This window comes from Amphiura filiformis, chromosome 15 (assembly GCF_039555335.1).
Source record: "Amphiura filiformis chromosome 15, Afil_fr2py, whole genome shotgun sequence".
Classification (NCBI taxonomy): domain Eukaryota; kingdom Metazoa; phylum Echinodermata; class Ophiuroidea; order Amphilepidida; family Amphiuridae; genus Amphiura; species Amphiura filiformis.
In genome coordinates, this window is record NC_092642.1 from 40,627,029 (window position 1) to 40,648,246 (window position 21,218).

At 35.1% G+C, this 21,218-nt stretch overlaps 1 protein-coding gene across 1 annotated transcript in view; it reads right to left on the reverse strand.

Moving 5' to 3' along the window:
* The window catches only part of LOC140170955 (putative ammonium transporter 2), a 65,715-nt gene extending 48,059 nt beyond the window's left edge, over positions 1–17,656 (reverse strand). Inside the window, exon 1 of the mRNA XM_072194148.1 lies at positions 17,407–17,656. Coding sequence (XP_072050249.1) covers positions 17,407–17,656 — 250 coding nt within the window. The remainder of the gene's footprint in view (positions 1–17,406) is intronic.
* Positions 17,657–21,218: the final 3,562 nt, after the last annotated feature.

Consider the following 21,218-nt stretch of genomic DNA (forward strand, 5'->3'; position numbering starts at 1 on the left):
AATGTTATTAAAACGTTTTTACCTAAACCAAAACCCAAAAATATAACTTATTTAAAACGTTTTTGTGTTTGCTGGGATTATAACCCGGGATTATAACGTACCCGATGTAACGAAATTTTATTGCCAAATGCTAATTATAGACCAGTAAGTATAGTTAAGGGACCGTTCACAAACACTTGTAAAGGGGGGGGGCTGATGCAAAAAACATTTCATCGCGAAATGTTTTCGGCCCCCCCTTACAGATCTCAAGAATTTCAGGCCCCCCTTTTTAACATTATTATGGGTCAACCCCATAGAAAAGCATATAAACTCAATTTTCCCAGGAAAATGTGTGGTAATTTTTTTCAGGGCCCCCCTTAGGAGGGTCAAAATTTTTCATTCCCCCCTTTTTGCATCAGCCCCCCTAACAAGTGTTTGTGAACGGTCCCTAAGTTGCCATGTATCATGTGAATGGTTTCCATGGATTTGTCCCATGTACAAGTTGAAATATTTTAGCACACGAACTTGTGCCCAAATTATTGGTATACATCAGTTTTCAACGTTTATCACCAACACAGTGTTAACTTATATACTGAGCACAAAGAGTATCCGTACACCTAAGAATTTTTTAAACAGGCGCTAGACCTAAATTATCAAGTAAAATAGTCAATAGATGGAGAATTATGTTCTGCGTATTTTGATACCTCAGTCGACACGATGCGACTTTATTCTATACTATCTTTAAAGGGACATTTCGTAGCATCGTTCCCACTTTTCTCAAAAAATGTTGAGATTTTTATACCACTGGAGGTCTGGTTACATAATGCTCATTATGTCATGCGATCAAGCAAAATCAGTCGGAACTCGGAAATATTAAATTATCAGTTTCTTATAGGAGAGTAATAAATTTCACAAAGCTGCATTTTGCAAAAAACGCCATTGAAGTCGAACAGCCAGTTCCAAAGATATAAGCAATTTAGACTTTACCTTTGTTTGGCTATATCTCAAAATCAATATTTCCGAGTTAAGTTCCGACTGATTTTGCTTGATCGCATCACATATTGTGTGCAAAATATTTTTTGCAGATCCATTGGCTTAGCAAAATATCGTTAAATTTGTATTTACGTTCTGTTAAGGGATGGGGTATGAACGTTTGGACAGTATTTATTGTGGGACATTAGAGCACATCAGACATATCTAATTGCATTCTGAATACGAAGAATGTCCTTCTGATATCAAATAAATTTGATTTTTTGAAATTCGCAATGTAATACACATTTAATGGCAAATGATTGAAGATTGATATTTTTGATATTTAACAGTACTCGAAGTAAACTTTATAAATCTGATGATTTATACTTCAAGTGTATGTAGGTGGGATGAAAAGCCGAAGATCAATTAAAAATTTTGACCTTTCGTATTGAAGATATGGATTTTTCCTCAAAAAGCGGAAGGGAAAAATTCATATTTTCAATATAAAAGGTCAAAATTTGTAAATAAATAAAATTTTCAACGCAGCTAAATACACTTTAAGAACATATCATTAGATTTATAAAATTTACTTCGAAGACTGTTATATATCAAAAATGTGAAAAATATAAAATTTTAATAAATAATTTGTCATAAAATTTATATTATATTCTTCGTATTCAGAATGCAATTCGATATGTCTGATGTGCTCTCATGTCCCACAAAAATACTGTCGAAACGCTCAAAACGCTCATTCCAGCTCCCTTACAACACAGCAGCCTATCAATCATCCATAAAAAGAGGATACTAGAATCAAAAATGCTAAATGTAGCATTTACTTTATTGTATGGATTCTTCCTAGTACCTGATGTATTTTTGTTTTGGTCGATATCTCTCATGCCGGAATTGTTAACGTAAAATCACCGAATCGACCAAATAAGTAATAAAATGTCTACAGACTTTGATTGAGACGTGATTTTACTATTGCCAGAAGCCAGACAAGTAAGATAATGCATGTATGGGAAATCACATGGAATCTCAAGGGGAAGGTCTTCTTTATTTTCGATAGTTCATCCTCATAATTGACATCTAGATGAACAAGAATCTATATCGATGATCACTTTCTTAATAGATTGAATATTCCAGAATTAATTTTGAGTGATGGTTGAAAGTAAAAAATAAAATGAGATGGGAGGCCAAACAGAACTTGGATATTTTTGGCCACCCTTTTGGTCATTGGTCACTAGAGTAGATACGTGCATGATTTTTCCTGGGAGGGGGAAATAACGAAAATCTCCGATTTTGCCTATTATTAGTCATAATTCAATAACTGTGATATATACAAATATAACCACCCAGTGGCTTCCTTGACTTATCTCCTATTAGATCAATATGATCAAAGTATTACCCTGTACAAATAAACTGTATTATTATTTATAGCAGGCTTTTGAGCGATACAACAGAACTAGATATTGTATAGTTTTTGCAAAATACCCGAATGCAATACAATATTGTTTTTAATATTGCACGTGTATCGCGTACGCTATCGCGCGTCACCATGGTCATGGCTCCTAATACTATTAGGAGCCATGACCATGGTGACGCGCGATAGCACCAACACGCATCACAATACAACAACACAACAGCACGGCTACCACACGGCCACCGTACCGGCTCACAGGAGATTTATATATAAACAAGTAAAACCACAAGCCTATGATGAATAACCTAGGAAATATAATCCACATCTACAAATAAACCTGTATATTTTCCGAACTTGTCCTTAAGGGAAAGAAAGCGCAGAAAACAAGAAGGTCAATACGCATTGGTTAGGCCCGGTGGCTAGGTAAGCTTAAATTTTCATTTTACCGCAGAGGGAATGCATGATATAAATAAAAATAATAATATTGAATGGCTTATATTCGTGTGATTTTGCACTCAATAGAAAAATATATTCTTGTATCACACTCAAAGCCATTCAATATTATATAATTATTTCAGCAATGTTAACAAAATTACCAAAACTGGAAAAATATGGCCTGAAGGCTCCGACTCTTGAAACGTGGCTCACATGCAGCGAGTCACAGTTAAAGATCTCGAAGTCAGTTTCAATCAGGGTAAAGCCTGGCTGTTCATACCTGGCAAAACAAGGAAGAGTAAATTTAGATATAGGAAGTAGAGAGTGGCATGGTCCACTGGTTAAGGTCTTTGTTGACTCTGTTACAAGAGGTCACCGGTCGGTTCGATACCCAGTGGTGGCAAATTATTTCATATTCATTTTTCTGCTATCTCCAGTATTGCATTTGGACTGTGGGGCACATAGAGTAAATGGCAATTAAAGACCTCGTAGTCAGTTCCGAACAGGGTAACGCATGGCTGTTCGTACATCCTACCTTGGCCCCTGGGCATCGTGGGAGAACAGTGTTTCAGCACTAAATGGCGTACCACGACTTGAAAGAAGTCAAACAAAAACACGATTAAATGTTGAGTCACGACAGGGCAGGGACAGCATAATCATCACATGAAATGCAAGGACAGTCGAAGGGCACTAATGGTTAACTACAGAATTGATTGAATAAGAGCCGAATGCACAGGCAATATTGGAGATGAAGTTTTTCTCTTACAGGCCAAGAGTATTTTATTTACAGTTTAGGCTTTAAAGCCATGTTGTACAATTTCCATAAAAAAGATCAGTATTTTCTTTCATTTTCATAAAATGTTTGGTTTTACATAGGTCCCCTTTTAATTTTGAGCCGTCAAATGAGGTAAACATGGTAGAGCAAAGAAAACTGGAATTTACTACCAGTGCAGATGTTGTCAATGCGTGTCACTACGTCGGTTGTGCTACGGTATGATCCTGTGATGTGTGTATGACCGTCCCGCACGCCATGTACGTATTGTGTTATATATATTACGTACGCGTTCGACTAATTTTCCATCGTAATAATTAAACAGCCCGGCGGTTCCTGCGTTTTATACAAAATCTCGGATTTTGACAAAACTACAGTACCTAAAGTCTCGATTTTTGCAGGGTTTGTTAGTTTAATAAAGTACATTACAATCGAGTCCAAAACAGAATTTTAAAAAATATTGAGGGCGTCCTCCTCAACAAATGTTACAATATGCCTTTAAGATGTTTTGACAGATTTACTATAAAGTCCAACAGTTACTGGTACATAAAATCATTGAGGACATGAACTCATGTTCGGAAGGTTGAGGGAACCATCACGTTGTTCACCTAGATAAAGCGTAAATGACTCAAGGCCAAAACTACCCTGGGCCCAAATTCACTTCAAAATGCACAACAAAACATATTGCTTGTTTGAGTTAACAAAATTAGAATCTTTAATGAAAAGTATAGTATGATTGACAATGATCTTGCACATGCACACAAACATAAAAGCATATACACTTCGGGAATCACAATGATAATTTTACAATGATTGCTTATCCGGCAGTCTTCTTCATGTTGTTGATTACAAAGCTCTGTTGCACTGGATGTTTCGGACGACTGACGACGTAGTTTTTTCTCCGGGTGTTCCGGTTTTTCTCCTACATCTAAAATCAGACCTCTTCCCATATCCCTCTCCCGTCATATTCGGTTGGCATCCCTTGAATTTAGTAGCCTCAGAGCTGTGTTGGGCTTTGTCTGGCTTCGGTCTAATGTTATGAATATAAATAAATAAATATATTCTGATTCAAATTTGTCCTGCGAAGACCAGTGTTAAGCGAAATCCACTGCTGACTTGCATTTATATATCCTTTGCGTACAAATCTTTGCACCGATTATTATTTCCAAAATGGTGCTACTTTCAGCAATCACTCACTTTCTCCACTTTCCCGCACTTTTCATTTAAGCGTTGTTTCACAAACTAGACTTCAGCAAGTCGACAGAAGAATATTTTCCTCTTTTGGGAAAATAAGAGCATTTTGTTGAACTTGAAATCTCTTTCGTTATATATTGATGATTAATAGCACATTATTAGCTATGAAATTAACTGGCTTACATGTGCCTTTGTTTGGAGGCACATAGACTATTTTAAAACACATCTTTTTCACATTTCTTGATCAAATCTGCCAAGAAAATCTCTTGCTTTTCTTTTTTATACCAAACTTGTAAAACTGAAAAGCCTTATCTTTTAAAAGCTCATTTTGTCATGCATCCACCTTTTCATAGCCACAGGTATTTTGCATTTAACATGATGCAGTTAAGTGGTCACATTGAGCCATATGGGGATTTCCCAAATAAAATAGATAGATTCTCCAGGAATGTTATTCATTACACACAAACTCTTGCATGATTACTTGAAAGGGGTTCCCATCTTTCATAAAATAGCTTTAAACAAAGTTAAATAATCAAATTAAATTACTCAGGGCACATCACAAAGCCTCTATCGTCTATCTCCACCCAAGTGTATTAGGTCTTAATGGGTACCGGCATATTGCTGGGCAACAGACTCCTTGAGCGGGAGGAATGACGAACTCAACAACAAGTTAATTCAGGGGTGTCGGGCCTAAATGCGAACGAGAAAGAAATGGTCCCTTAGAACTGTGAGCATTGCTCCGTCATGACCTTTACATTACCTATGACCTTTACATTACCTGTATAATTATCAAGTTCCTGATCAGTCGCTTTTCTTAAAATATAATTATTTTGATCAATATGACGTCAAAATGGCGAAAGGCTGACCATCTCTATTATATACACATATTTTTAAACGGATATTAGCATCTATCAAACAATTCAAACATTTCAGTTGCAGTTCTATAGAATCTGTTGTTATATTTATTGCGCCTTGCTAGATAACAACCTCAAGGCGATTTAAAGAGTCAAAATATTCACTCTAACGTTCTAATTTATTCATTAACCTTCAGGCATGCCAAAACACTTCCAACCCTTTGTTCCAACGATTTGGTCCCGGAACTTTAGCATTCTTCTCTTACTATAAATAGATGAATAATAATAAAAAACATATAAAATGCGTTTGCTCATTATTTGGACCATCTCATAAAACCAAGACCCGTTGACCTTAGACTGAGTTATTTGAGTTCCCCACAGGATTCCTGTAATAACATTGACATATAGACGAATCCATTTTCACGCATTCCTACACCTCAATGGCAGCCATAGCTGGGTCCCCTCTTAGGTCTATCCCACCTAAAATGTGAAATGATGTGGCCTTGGCGGGGATATTAAACTGCATTCCATCACCCGTGTTACATGTAGACAAAAAAATGATGAAAGTTAATTTACAACACAATGCAATTCAACATCGATTCCTAAGCGGATTTAATCCACCCAATTGGGCAGTAACAACACCAGTTTGGTGCAGACGGGACCCAGTAATGGCCAACTGAATTCTGACCATCATTTGGCTCGTTGGATTTGTCTATTCCTTGTCATGCAACTATTGTAAATGTTAGGGACTAATCCAAAACGTCCAACCTTAACCAGTCTAATACAATACAGCCATTACAAAATACTGGGCTTTCTACAACTAATTGTTCTGATAAGAAAAAAGGCCCTGAGCGAAACAAAGAGTCATTCTATTTTAAATTACATTTTCTTGGATGGCAATATTGTCATATTAAACATCATGCACGCGTAATATCATCGATTCTCGTTCTAATATTACAAATTTAGAGAACCTAAACTATCGCATGATTATGTACTTTGTTACTAAGGGGTATGTTGCCTCTTTAAACTTACAGTACGACCCTATGTATTTAAAAAAATCAGTAGCAGTGTAAAAAATCGAGGTAAGTAAGTAAGTAGAATATTTACAATAGTATTCAGTATTCTTTAGGAATTGCCCTATAATTCATACAGCATGAGCTTTTAGACGGTCATATTTTGGTAAATGTCTAAAGTGGTTTAAACGGTCTGACCTTTTCTTTCGCTGAATGCTGAATCATTGTTTTCAGATTTAAATGAAAGAAAATTTTTTGTGAGAGTATAAGTCCTAGAAACCGAGAAGATTTCAAATTACATTAAGTCATTGGGCGATAGACAAAGACGAGTAGTAATGTAGAACAGACTCTTGCATAAGCAGAAACACAGAGGTTGGTTCAAAATTGAAATTTGTGCAGTAATTATGCATCAAGGGCGTAGACAAGGCCATTAATTGAAGGAGGTCATTATTAATTGGATGCGAAATGCAAGCAAAACAGGCATATTTACCCCCTAATAACTGGAAATTTATGACTTGAATAACTGGATGAAGATCCCGTGGACTTATAAAGTGTCTAATGACGATGTCCTAAGTAGAGCAAATGTGAACAGGAAGTTGTTACGTGAAATCAGAGTTAAGCAGCTCAAATTCCTTGGTCATATCCTCAGAAAGGATGGTTTCGAGAACCTAGTATTGACAGGAAGAATAGAAGGAACAAGGAGCAGAGGCAGGAAGAGAGTGATGTGGTTATCAAATCTGAAAGACTGGCTAAAAGAAAGGGGAGCTGAACATAAAGCGACAGAGCTTTTGGAGATTGCTTATAACAGAGATTTGTGGCATGACATGATCGCCAACGTCTTAGGATATGGCACCTAGAGAGAGAGAGAGAACTGGAAATTTAAAACTTACCATTAATAAATATAAGTAAAATTCCGCGAGTAAAATGTGTTCTAATGACTGAAACAAAACTGGTATTGGTACATGTATCACCAGCCATTTTGAAAGGCTAAACTCGTGAAAGACCTCTCTTTTAAAAGCGTGCATTATGTGTATTATGATTATGGGTACAGACGAACAGGATTGTGGGTAAAGTAGAAGGACACCGCGATAGAGCCTGACGGAGTTAAGCCAATACCCGCATACCAAGGATAAGTACTAGCATTTCCCACATAATGTCACTATGACATCATAATGTAAGTGCGCCCTTAATTTTCCCCGCCAAAAAGAGCGCAAGGTACGGACTCGAGTCATTTGAGGGCTATTTTGAGCGTTTCAGTGAATCATGGATAGACAACAGCCATGTAGATAACGTGTAGATGTTCAGGTGTGGTCTTATTCTATTTCTTCCTTATTTGAATGACATTGACCCCGTTCCCCAATTAAGGAGTAACATTTTGAATTGTAAGTGTTGTGATTCCTTCTGAGAACCAAAATCTGGAAGAAAGTACAGCTTCTTCATTCTTTTGAACTTATGTATCATAATACTCAAAACAATTGCGAAAGCAATATCTAATTGTGAAAAGTGACTGATGGCATCGAATGAGAACGCAAAATCCATAAAAAGTATGTGTTTCATTTTCGTTATATTACGTATTTTTGCGAGGTTGTGATCACCATATAAAAACACTGTGAATAATAAAATAATGGGTTAACCCACTTTAGACACACTTTGGCAAACAAAATTCAAACAATACAACACATTTTCAGTTCTTATATTATCGCTGGCTCAATAAGGAAAAACGGGCTTTCACCAGGCTGTGATGTGGGGATGAGGCTGTTGAACGGACCCAGGATCAGCATGATCAGACCATGTTCCTTTATTGTGCGTTAACAGTTACACTAAATTCATCTTCATTGTCTTTGAACTCTTATTGAGATATTCCAGTTGAAATCCATACACTCCCTCAGTAGCGTACGCAGGAATTTTTCAAGGGGGGTGTGATGATAAAAAATAATAAAATGTTAAAAATGGCCGCGTAGCGGACATCGCGTCGCGCTTGCACGACGCCAGGGGGGTGTCTGAGGGGGGATGTGCCCCCCTCAGAAGTAAGAAACTTTTGCAAAATGAATACCTAATTGAAGTGATTTGGTGGACCATTTTGGCACTATTAGTGTGTAAAATTCAAGTTGTCTGAAAAAGCCGAAAATTTGTGAAATGACGGTCTATGAAACCTTTTGTGAACAAGTTTTCCCTTATTCATGTTAATTGTAGGCCTATTATTGTGTTGAACACAAATTGGTAAATATCAAAAGCAGAAGCGAAAATGGGAACTTTTAGTAAGAAACTTTTGCAAAATGAAGACCTGATTGAAGCGATTTGGTGGACCATTTGGGCATTATTAGTGTGTAAAATTTTATTTTTAAAAAGCCGAAAACTTATGAAATGACGGTCTATGAAGCCTTTCCCTCCTCAGAAATTTTGCAAAATGAAGGTCCAATTGAAGCCATTTGGTTCATATTTTTACGCTATTTCAATGCAAAATACTGTCTAATTATGCTTTATTTTAACATATTCTTTTGAAAAGCGATTAGATTTGGATTACAAAGTAAAAATCATCTGAATTATATTATGCTTGCGTACTTACACCGTGTTTTGACAGAAAAAAATTGCAAACGGTTTTCAACTGATAACATAGCGCAATGCGGTGTAAGAGATGCAGTTTTTTAAGCGTGATGATGGGGTTGACAATTAAAACTTTCAAGTACGTTGCTGGGGTATTAAAGGGTGTGGGTGTGATGATGTAAGGGTGCAGGTGTTGGTGTAAACATGTATATCAATTAACAATTAAAACCTTTACGTACGTATGTTGCCAGGAGTGTGATGATGTGGGGAGGGGGTGGGGGTGTTGACATGTATCAACAATTAACACATTTACGTATGTTGCCGGTCAATACCGGGTATAGGGGTGAGATAATTTGTGTGAAAGTTGTTAAGGCATCTATAGGCCTATGATTGTGATAATATGTCCCCTATGCCTTGCTCACCCCCCTCTCTCTCTCTCTCTCTCTCTCCCTCCCTCTCTCCCCCTCCTTCTCTCTCCTCTCTCTCTCTTTCTTTGTCCTTTCTTTCCCCCCATTTTTTGGGACAGATCCAAGGGGGGTGTTTCACACACGTAACACCCCTGCGTACGCCAATGCACTCCCTATGGAAGACATGACCTTAATCTTCACACATGAATTACCTGAATGGGTAGCTCCGTTTGAAATCTGCACCCCCTGTGTGGAAGATTAAGGTCATATCTTCCACAGGGAGTGTATGAATTTCAACAGGAATAGCCCATATTTAATACAAGCAATGAGTCCAAAGATTTTTGATTTTCTCAAACACGTAATATATTGATCTTCATCAAATATACGTACTCATTTACAACAGTTGATTTGCTCGTGAACCTATTAATATAATCAATACATGCGAAAACATATCAATCACAAATATTTTTTACAACAATTTGTTCTTGTTTACAGCCATGACATAATTATTATTCTTGGTTACTCTTTCAATTTCGAACCAAGCTTTGGGTTTTCTGCTTATGTGAGGTTGAAGAGTCTAAAGTCTAAGAAAGAAAGAAAGAAAGAAGGAAGGAAGGAAGGAAGGAAACGAGAAAAGAAATGAAAGAAGGCCATGTATTCTATATACTTCAGATGACAATGAAAGCATTATCTCCAGAGCCTTGATGATTGAAATTCATCTGGATGATCTGGCGGCAATTGGTCATCTTTATGACCACTGGCGAGATAGTGTTCAAGGTGCATAGCAGTGAATGACAAAGGTATATGTCTTACATTAGTCCAGGGAGACGCTTTTTATATTTAAACACCATCTTCATTCTATGATATAAAGGGTTTTGTAGTCAATCTTTATTAGGAATAACCACCTGTTAAAGCCATATTATAACATTTGCTGAGGAGAACGCCCTCAAAAAAATTTTAAATTCTGGTTTTTACACGATTGTAATGTACTTTAGTCAATAAAGATACTCTGCAAAAATCAAGACTTTAGGTTCTGTAGTTTTGTCAAAATCCGAGATTTGATGACGATGGAAATATTAGTCGAACACGTATGCACAGTACGTACAGGGCGTGCGGGATACACATACACACACACCCCGAACACTGAAACATCCTAAATACAATTATTATTTTGATCACAAAAATAGTTACAGCTATTATTACTACAGCAAAATTATTTAAAGAATATCATAGTTTGGCCTTCGTGTTAAACAAGCCGTGGAAAGGTACTGAGCTTGTTTTCTAGTCCAAACATTTCCGTTATAAAAGGATATCACCAACAAATATTTCCGTTCACGGGATAAGAAGCGTACCATGGCTTTGTATGAACAGGTTTAATGGCATAAAATTGAGCAACGAATGATTATAACTTAGGCGTACAGTAACGGGTGAACGTGGGAGTTCTTCGAAATATTTAGTGGATGTGCCGCGCAGGCTTTCGGATGATGACTTTCTGACCTACTGTGCTGTTTTGCCATCAATTTTTTTCAGAAAATGCACCCAAATTGGGCATTGGTCATAACTGAAAACCAACCCATCGATATACAAACATCGTCGTGGCACATCACCCTACACCTTCAACCACTACTTAGAACGCCCTACACGGTAATATTTAAGCCTCAAATGTAAGCAATCCCAGGTATGGATAAATCTCCAATATTTTGACAAGGGATGGTCCATACAATCACCCCTACATGTTGACGCATGTATAGGTTTCTGACTAAATTAACCGAATATTTGGCCATTTTAGCCTTAAAAGTGCTACTGTTGCACAACATTCCACCATTTTAGCTTTAATATCATAAATATGACAAAAATTTTCGCACGGTTCGCGCGGATTGGTAACATAAACTTTTCAAAACTGGCCAAAACTTTCATTATTTTCATTCAAATCTCAATTTGATGTTATTTGATGTTATTTTGAAATTGTTTTCTTGTCAGTTATGTTTGTGTCATTCTTGTACGCATTTTAGCAGTGTTTTGCAGCAGTAGGGATAGAGCATGTGCTAAATAATGGACATTTTAGAATCCCTCGTCTCTTTCTGGAACATTTTTAGATGCGCTTGCAATAATAGTAACTTATTTAAAAAGATTTTGATTTCATAATATGAGCAAAATGAACCTATGATATGCCGCAGAAATTAATTTGGAACATGTTTTATTGTTTGAATCCATATATAACCCACTACAAATAGCAAATAATGAAATGATGCCAAATAATGAATAATGAACTGTGACCTCGTCCCCTTCTCAAGATCTCCAAGAGGAAACTATGAATTCATTGCATAGTGATCTCTCCATTTCCTATACTGTTCGAGCCTTTGCTAGCTTTTAAATTCCATTATTTAGACATAGACCCTCAGTGGAAAGACCTAATACCCAACATGCGTCAAAAATAGCTGATCATTACACGAATAAATATTTGAATAAGTTTTGTAAAACGTTTAGATTTAAAACATTGTTTTAAGTGAGAAAATGTAACACGATAAAACAATGTGACAGGCTGTTGACCCGTTCATTAGTATAAATCATTCATTTGGATGAGATAATTTCATAGAAAAAAAAAAAAATTCTTTTCTTATAGTTTTGTACAATTCTCATCGGTTTTACACGAATTCTCATTTTGAATTTCCACTAGTTCTTTTAGCAGAAATGAATCCACCAAGAGACTGATTAATAATTCATGACGGTATAAATTGTTGCGAAATTGATTCAAATCATTCGAGCAATCTATCTTTGAATTGTCTCACCGCCTTCATAATTGTCAAAATGATCAATAATTTAAGGAAATAAAGGATAAAACTGGGACTAATAACCATGGCTATAGAATCGGCAGGAAACCATTAATATCAGACGCTACACGTATAGCAATGTAGCTTATTAAAAATTCATGCACCACTTTGCCATACATTCTGAGAAACGTTTTAAACATAATTAAACCCGGAAAATTAGGGAACGATCAATATTTTTAAATAGGGGGGGGGGGGGTGTATCAGAAATTCAAAAATTAGGGGTGAATTTTCTTTTTGTGCGCCTACCCTCGAAATTCGCTCAATATATATGTTCTTGCTACCCATTTTCTCTTCACATTTCATCATTTGTCATTTTGTGTTTCCCGTTTGCCCTTAATATATAAAACAACAACAACAAAACAAGACACACACAATAAGTCGTGTTTCTACCAACATTATTATTCCAATTAAAACTACTGACCAGGCGGCGGATGACATGATCGAGCCGGCAACTTGTGAAACTACCCGGCCGTATGGCATTTTCCAATATAGGGGGCCTAGTCGGTTAGTTTTGTGGGGTTCATTATCGAACCCCAACGGTTTTAGCTTGTATTTATATTATTTATCAACATAGGCCTATTTGTTTGTGATATTTCAAGCGTTTTAAAATTTCAAAATAATCCCATTCAATTACACGGTTGACGATGAATATTTACTGAATTTAGAGAATGCAATGCGGCCACCACCTGCTATACTGACGGATCCCTAACAGCCTTGGCCACTTATTGTGTCTTTGCTAGTACCACTAACGCTCTTAATTGTCCGTATTTTGTCCGTAGATGATTATTCATTCTTTTCTTTTGTATATTCATGGGAATAGGTTGCTAGAATTTTCCAACAATTGCAACAAAGGCTCAAAACTGTAATTTATTATGTTTTGCTATAAAATTTGACCAGATATAGAGACAAATAATATCAATACAGAAATAAAGTGCTTTATGAAATTTGACGGATGGACAAGTTGACAACCAATTTGATTGTTCGGGGTGTGTATAGTCCCCTTATATAGATGATTATTCATTCTTTTCTTTATACATTTGTATATTCATGGGAATAGGTTGCTAGAATTTTCCAACAATTGCAACAAAGGCTCAAAACTGTAATTTATATGTTTTGCTATAAAATTTGTCCAGATATAGCGACAAATAATATCAATACAGAAATAAAGTGCTTTATGAAATTTGACGGATGGACAAGTTGACAACCAATTTGATTGTTCGTATTTTGTATATTCCTCTTTTATTTATGATTATTCATTCTTTTTATACATTTGTATATTCATGGGAATAGGTTGCTAGAATTTTCCAACAATTACAACAAAGGCTCAAAATTGTAATTTTGACCAGATATAGAGACAAATAATATCAATACAGAAATAAAGTGCTTTATGAAATTTGACGGATGGACAAGTTGACAACCAATTTGATTGTTCGGATTTTGTATATTCCCCTTTTATAGATGATTATTCATTCTTTTCTTTATACATTTGTATATTCATGGGAATAGTTTGCTAGAATTTTCCAACAATTGCAACAAAGGCTCAAAACTGTAATTTATTATGTTTTGCTATAAAATTTGACCAGATATAGAGACAAATAATATCAATACAGAAATAAAGTGCTTTATGAAATTTGACGGATGGACAAGTTGACAACCAATTTGATTGTTCGTATTTTGTATATTCCCTCTTTTCTTTATGATTATTCATTCTTTTTATACATTTGTATATTCATGGGAATAGGTTGCTAGAATTTTCCAACAATTACAACAAAGGCTCAAAATTGTAATTTTGACCAGATATAGAGACAAATAATATCAATACAGAAATAAAGTGCTTTATGAAATTTGACTGATGGACAACTTGACAACCAATTTGATTGTTCGGATTTTGTATATTCCCCTTTTATAGATGATTATTCATTCTTTTCTTTATACATTTGTATATTCATGGGAATAGGTTGCTAGAATTTTCCAACAATTACAACAAAGGCTCAAAATTGTAATTTTGACCAGATATAGAGACAAATAATATCAATACAGAAATAAAGTGCTTCATGAAATTTGACGGATGGACAAGTTGACAACCAATTTGATTGTTCGGATTTTGTATATTCCCCTTTTATAGATGATTATTCATTCTTTTCTTTATACATTTGTATATTCATGGGAATAGGTTGCTAGAATATTCCAACAATTGCAACAAAGGCTCAAAACTGTAATTTATTATGTTTTGCTATAAAATTTGACCAGATATAGAGACAAATAATATCAATACAGAAATAAAGTGCTTTATGAAATTTGACGGATGGACAAGTTGACAACCAATTTGATTGTTCGTATTTTGTATATTCCCCTTTTATAGATGATTATTCATTTTTTTCTTTATACATTTGTATATTCATGGGAATAGGTTGCTAGAATTTTCCAACAATTGCAACAAAGGCTCAAAACTGTAATTTATTATGTTTTGCTATAAAATTTGACCAGATATAGAGACAAATAATATCAATACAGAAATAAAGTGCTTTATGAAATTTGACGGATGGACAAGTTGACAACCAATTTGATTGTTCGTATTTTGTATATTCCCCTTTTATTTATGATTATTCATTCTTTTTATACATTTGTATATTCATGGGAATAGGTTGCTAGAATTTTCCAACAATTACAACAAAGGCTCAAAATTGTAATTTTGACCAGATATAGAGACAAATAATATCAATACAGAAATAAAGTGCTTTATGAAATTTGACGGATGGACGAGTTGAAAACCAATTACTGATAGTTTAACTCGTGCAAGTGACGGCTTTACAAATATAAATAAGGGTAAATACACACATTAAGTAATTGATCATTTTAAAATTTATTTTAAATTCGCTTTTAGCTCTTTAAATCATCTCTAAATTATAGCTACTAACGTTGATCGATTCTTTTAATACCAGTGGATGGTTTTAAAATTATTCAAAAGTACAAGAAATCAATTTCATTTCGCAGTTATTTTAAATATATCTTTGAAAACTTTTACGAGAAAATAGTGATAAGATGGAATGTACTTTCAAAGTCAGTATTAATAGAATACATGTGGTAAAAGACTAATGGTAAGAAACAGATGCTATTTTTGTTTTAATGCAGGAAAATAAAATAACATATCTTTACTCTTACTCTTGAATCATTTAAGTGAAAAGAATGATGAAAAAAAGACAAATGGTAAGACAGTACTTCTAATGCTATTATAATTTTTGTTTGATTTTTTCAAACATCAGACAAATGAAATTGTCTCTGCTTCCTTATTTTGAATATATATCCTAATAACAGTGACATTAAAATCACAGACGCGACACAATTGAAAATCACGCGTATAGGCTAAAATATCACCATTATCACCATTTTCTTATGTTTATTTATTAATAGATAATGAACTGCATTAATGGGAACTTTAATGTCATATCTTATAAGGCTTATGCAGGCTGCCATTTTTTAAAAGTTAATACAGCTTTCATATTCAGGTTTTTCAAAATTAAGCTTATATGAGTATAGAAACCATATAATTTAGTTTATAAGTAAATGTGGGGTTTTGAATTATGTTAAATAGGCGGTGTTGATTGTTGGAGAGACAATACAATATTGTTTTGTTTCATTTTAATCAAATTATCAGATAATTTAATTGATATCTTTGCACGACATTTGAAATATGTGAGGCACTATGACAATGTACATAATACTGCACTGATACATAACAAAGCAAACAATCTGTTTGACCAGGGAGCCCCGAGAAGTGTAAAGATAACTATGCTAACGGGTTTGTCAAGTCACTTGTTAATGGAATCGTAGGTTGCAGCACGACAACAATAAATCTGTATTTTTCTGGAAGTCACCATGGATAGATTTAAATATGATTTACGTTACTACTAGTTAATATGTATTTATAATAACTAATGATAAAATCGATACAGTTACGCTGTCGATGATCAAGAATAAAACAAGCATATTGTAGTATAACATTTAGTTTTGGGTTTTTATAAACGCCGACATATCGGATTACACATTTTACATCGCATTGTAGAACATTTTTAAAGGGCAAGTGCATGCATATAAGCTTTCTGGTAGAAACGTTTTATATTTGCTGAATGATTTAAATTAAACTTCTACACTACTTATTTCTTTCGCTTACCGGAGACGCTTCCGCGTCATCAGCCGATGTTGTTAGCTCTGATGGTTTCTAGGTTATTTGGTTTAAAATTGTAAGCGATATTTTAAAAACTATCATTCCTTCATGGCTAGATGCAAAATGATCCCATATAGATGTGACAGAACATTTATATAATTATGATGATCTTTATTTACACTTTCAATTCTTTAAAAGTCAATTCCAACTTATTATTAACGTAAAGAATATTTGTTAACACGAGTGGCGTTTGATTTGTGATATATACAGGCTGTTCAGAATATTAAATGTTGCCCTTAATGGTTTGGCGACATACCGTGGTTTGGCAATATACATGTAAAGTGTTATGTTACTATCAAGAAGTATGAGCGGTTTAAGATTGACGAAAAGAGGAGGAGGGTGGCTCTTCAATTATTGCTCGACGGTGTGTGCCCCAGAGTCGCAGACTCCGTACCCATTCCTATGGGAAATGTTATGTAAGGATTTTGGTTAATATATAATTTCTTTATTATATCTCTACCGATTTTGCATTTAGAGCAACTAAATTTCGCTTGTAGTGAGTACCAAAACGGGATTTTTGGTTAAAATCCGACAATTAATCCTCCTTGGTACTTCCGAGTGCTTCCCTACCCCGTCGATTTCGAGTTACGTACCGACACTATCTCTTGAATTGGCCAGGTTGTTTATTATAGTTAAGCTTACCCTTACCTAATGTATTATGTAAAGGGATCGCAAGCAAAAGAGGCAAAAATAAACTTCTGGAATTTCTCCGCGAATATCTTACAACAGTATAAAAATTATAGAGCATAGTTAGACCTACCAGACTGCATAGTAAAGATGACAAAAGCACTTGTAAGTATCCATGTGGCATCATCCCAAGGATTAGGCAAAATATGTACTTTCTGTACAAATATTGGACATTCAGTTGTATTAACAGTTTGATTTCCGTATTCCGTTACCCATGTTGTTCCAGTATACATCACATCTGTAACCAGTGTGGTATTGTGTTTCCCAGAAACATCTGTTGATGTCCCAAATACAGGAGAAAATACGGATCCATTTTGCACCATGACTGTCGCTGACTATAAATTCCTTGTTATATTTCCACAAATGTAAGATTCGGTTCTTGTTCCGATTTTGTTTCTTCATCCCATGAGCATATCAAATATCAGACGACATTGACCATTTTTATTCCATTTATTTACATTTTACGACGATTCAAATGTGAGATGTCTTTGTATACTGCTCACCGTTCGTACTCATCGACTATTTAATTCTCTCTGGTTTCACTGTCCTCTGTACAAATTAACTAGCAATCTGAATTGCTTACCGCTGACGCAAGAGGATGTTTAATGACGAGTTGTTTAAGTACTACGACAGAGGATGGCAGGCATGGACTTTTTCATCAATATGAACATAGAGAGCAATTGGACAACAATAAATATATAAAACAAAGTTTTAAACAGGTGAAACACTAGAAGACCAATAAGGCCTGATCATCACGCCTTTTTCCTAAAGGAAAAATAAAAAGCTGACGTCATCGCGTCATCAGACTGAGATATCGCAAAATTCGTGGATTACATAGACTTTGATAGAGTCATGACACGGAATCGCAATTCTCGAGTGCGCCGATAATTCTATTTTACCATCTGAACACGACTAAATTAGTTACGTATACATTAAAAAAATATAATGATTAAAATGAAAATGACTAAAAGACAAGATAAAGGAAAATGCTCAAAAAAATTAAATATTATTAATTTTTCAGAAAATATTTCACTGATTTTGTATGTTTATAGAAAAGGTTATTCTATTCAGATGTCTTGGTTACCGTAATTACGGATATGCCAGATTACACAGAAAAATAATACTATAATAATAGTTTGCATGGAGCGGGCAACTCTTTTACGGAATACATAAAGACAGAATTATGAGGCTGTCATTATAATTATAAAGGTACAGTGCACTTTCTGTAATCACTGGTAATGATTACTTTAACAGTTCATATCGCCCATTATTATACTTCGGGATCGACGTTGTTTTACACACCTAAGGATACATTTCGCAGAATTGAGATTCAGGAAGCTTAGCAGGATATATAAAGTGCCATCCTCAAATGCGGATACTAATTGTAGTTTAATTCGAAATCATAAATTCATTATATCTTTTACCAATATTCTGCAGATCTTTATAAATAATTGTTTGAGAAAGACAAAAAGAAAACCGAAAGTCTCCAAATAGTTATGTTATTTACTGTGCTTCAAAGAGCAAATTCCTTGTTGAATATTCAGTGGTCATGCGGTAAGAAAATACAATACAATACTACATTATAATGCATGGATGAAGTGGCTGGGCACATGTTTTTATTCACCAGTTTGTTACTTATTTATTATAACAGCCAATTCACACCAAGCATGCCAAATAAAGTCATAACATAAACGATTAAGCACAAGCTATAAAAGTGGCGGGGGGGCATCGATCGGAAAATTGCCGAAAACGGCTTGTGCCCCCCATCAGATCCGGTGCCCCCCCCCTGTGATGACCCACGCTACGCCACTGAGCTAAAGGCATCCCAAAAAGAAAGTATCCAGTTTGATTTTGATCCATAAATCAAAGATGAGGTCTTAAATCAAGACCTACCAAAAGTATGGTACAGATGAATTTATTTCGCACAGTTTGATACCTCATTTGTCCAAATCGATGCAGAATTGATGACACAATGACCTTTTAAATGCAATCACCTCAATTTTAAAAGTTGCAGTAATCCCTATTGACTGTTTGACTTCACTTCATGTGTTTTATTCAATACAGATGCTCTTTCACTCCTCAATGTTTTACCATTCACTCTTCACAGTCAGTATCTGGTATGTCCTCCTGCTGCATCAATGACTGCCAGCCAGACATCTGCGGCGCATGCTCTCAGCGAGACGTCTGATGCGTCCTGGCCTTGATTGAGCATGTTGAGTAGCAGGACCAAATCAATATAAATTTACTGCAACTTTTAAAATTGAGGCGATTGCATTTAAAAGATCATTGTGTCATCAATTCTGCATCGATTTGGACAAATGAGGTATCAAAATGTGCGGAATAAATTGATCTGTAATATACTTTTGGTAGGTCTTGTTTTAAGACCCCATCTTTGACTTATGGACCAAAATAAAACTGGATATTTTTTTGGGGGATGCGTTTATATACATTATTGAATAACAGACTATTTACCGATGAAAAGAGAATTTTAGAGTATTTTTGAGATTTTTGGTTGCGTGAATGTTGTAGTGCCGCAACTCACCATTCCAATAACAAAATATGATTTGACAAAACCCTTAGCATAATGATCATTCCATTTCTCCGGGTTCCTTGGTCTAACACTGTTCAAGCCTTTGTTAATTCCGTTTATATTTAGACCTGGACCCTTACTGGAATAAGACAGGAGTGTCATGTCTTAACTTACTATAGAAAAATGCACCAGGTCAAATTGACGTCGATAAAAATGTCAATAAAATGTCAATTCAGCGACAATTCCTGTGATGACTCTGACAAGGAAATTGAACTTTAGAACACCGACAAAATAATTAAATCAATTCAAAACCTTCAACATCCTGATATCTAAGGTCACTTTATTGTCATCTCATTAAGGTGCATAAAACATATAAATAATATATTTTTGTTGTTTTTTGTCTTGCTTCAACGTCCACCTTTTAGTAGAAATAAATCCACCAAAAAGACTGATTAATAACTCATGACGGTATAATTTGTTGGGAAATTCATTAAAATCGTTCGAGCAATCAATCTTTGAATTGTCTCTCCCGCCTTCATAATTGTCAAAATGATCAATAATTTAAGGAAATAAAGGAAAAAACTAATAACCACGGCTATAGAATCGGCAGGAAACCATTAATATCAGACGGCAAGAGGTACACGTATAACAATATATCTTATTAACATTTCATGCACGACTTTGTCAGACATTCTGTAAAACGTTTTAAACATATTAAACCCTGAAAATTAGGGAACAGAGTCATTCCATGTCAACTCCAGGGATGTGCACCGCAGTACCTCTTCAATTGTTTTCTTTTTCTGTGTGGTGGTAGATATTGATGAGAAAGTAAAATCCTGAAAATTTGAGCTTCACACTCTATTTCGTTTTCCTGTGGCATCAATTTGAAATTTAGGAGGGGTCAGCGTAAAAAATGTGTCGCAACGCGAAAGACGATGTTTGGAGGTCTATAAATGTATAAAGGGAAACCACTACAACTTTGAAAATAATGTGTCCTGTGGTACTTTTTGTGTATAATTCAAATCTGGCATCAGAAAACTTGTAACTCCTTTACTTTAAAATATATAGGGCCCTCAAAATGCAACTTCGTCCATCCAGGACCAACTTCGGGGGGTCAGAACTCCAAAAGTAAAAATAATTTTTTGTCAATTTTTTGCCAGTGTTACGAGTCGTACTTGACTCAAGGCCAAAATCACCTTTTACCCGAACTCACACGAATGCACAACACAAATACACTGTTCGTTTAAGCTAACAAAATCTAAGTCTTTAATTGAAAGCAAGTTTCGTTTGGTACAATATAATGACTACAAATGCACATATACATTAATCAAATATAATCACTCTTTATCTATTTT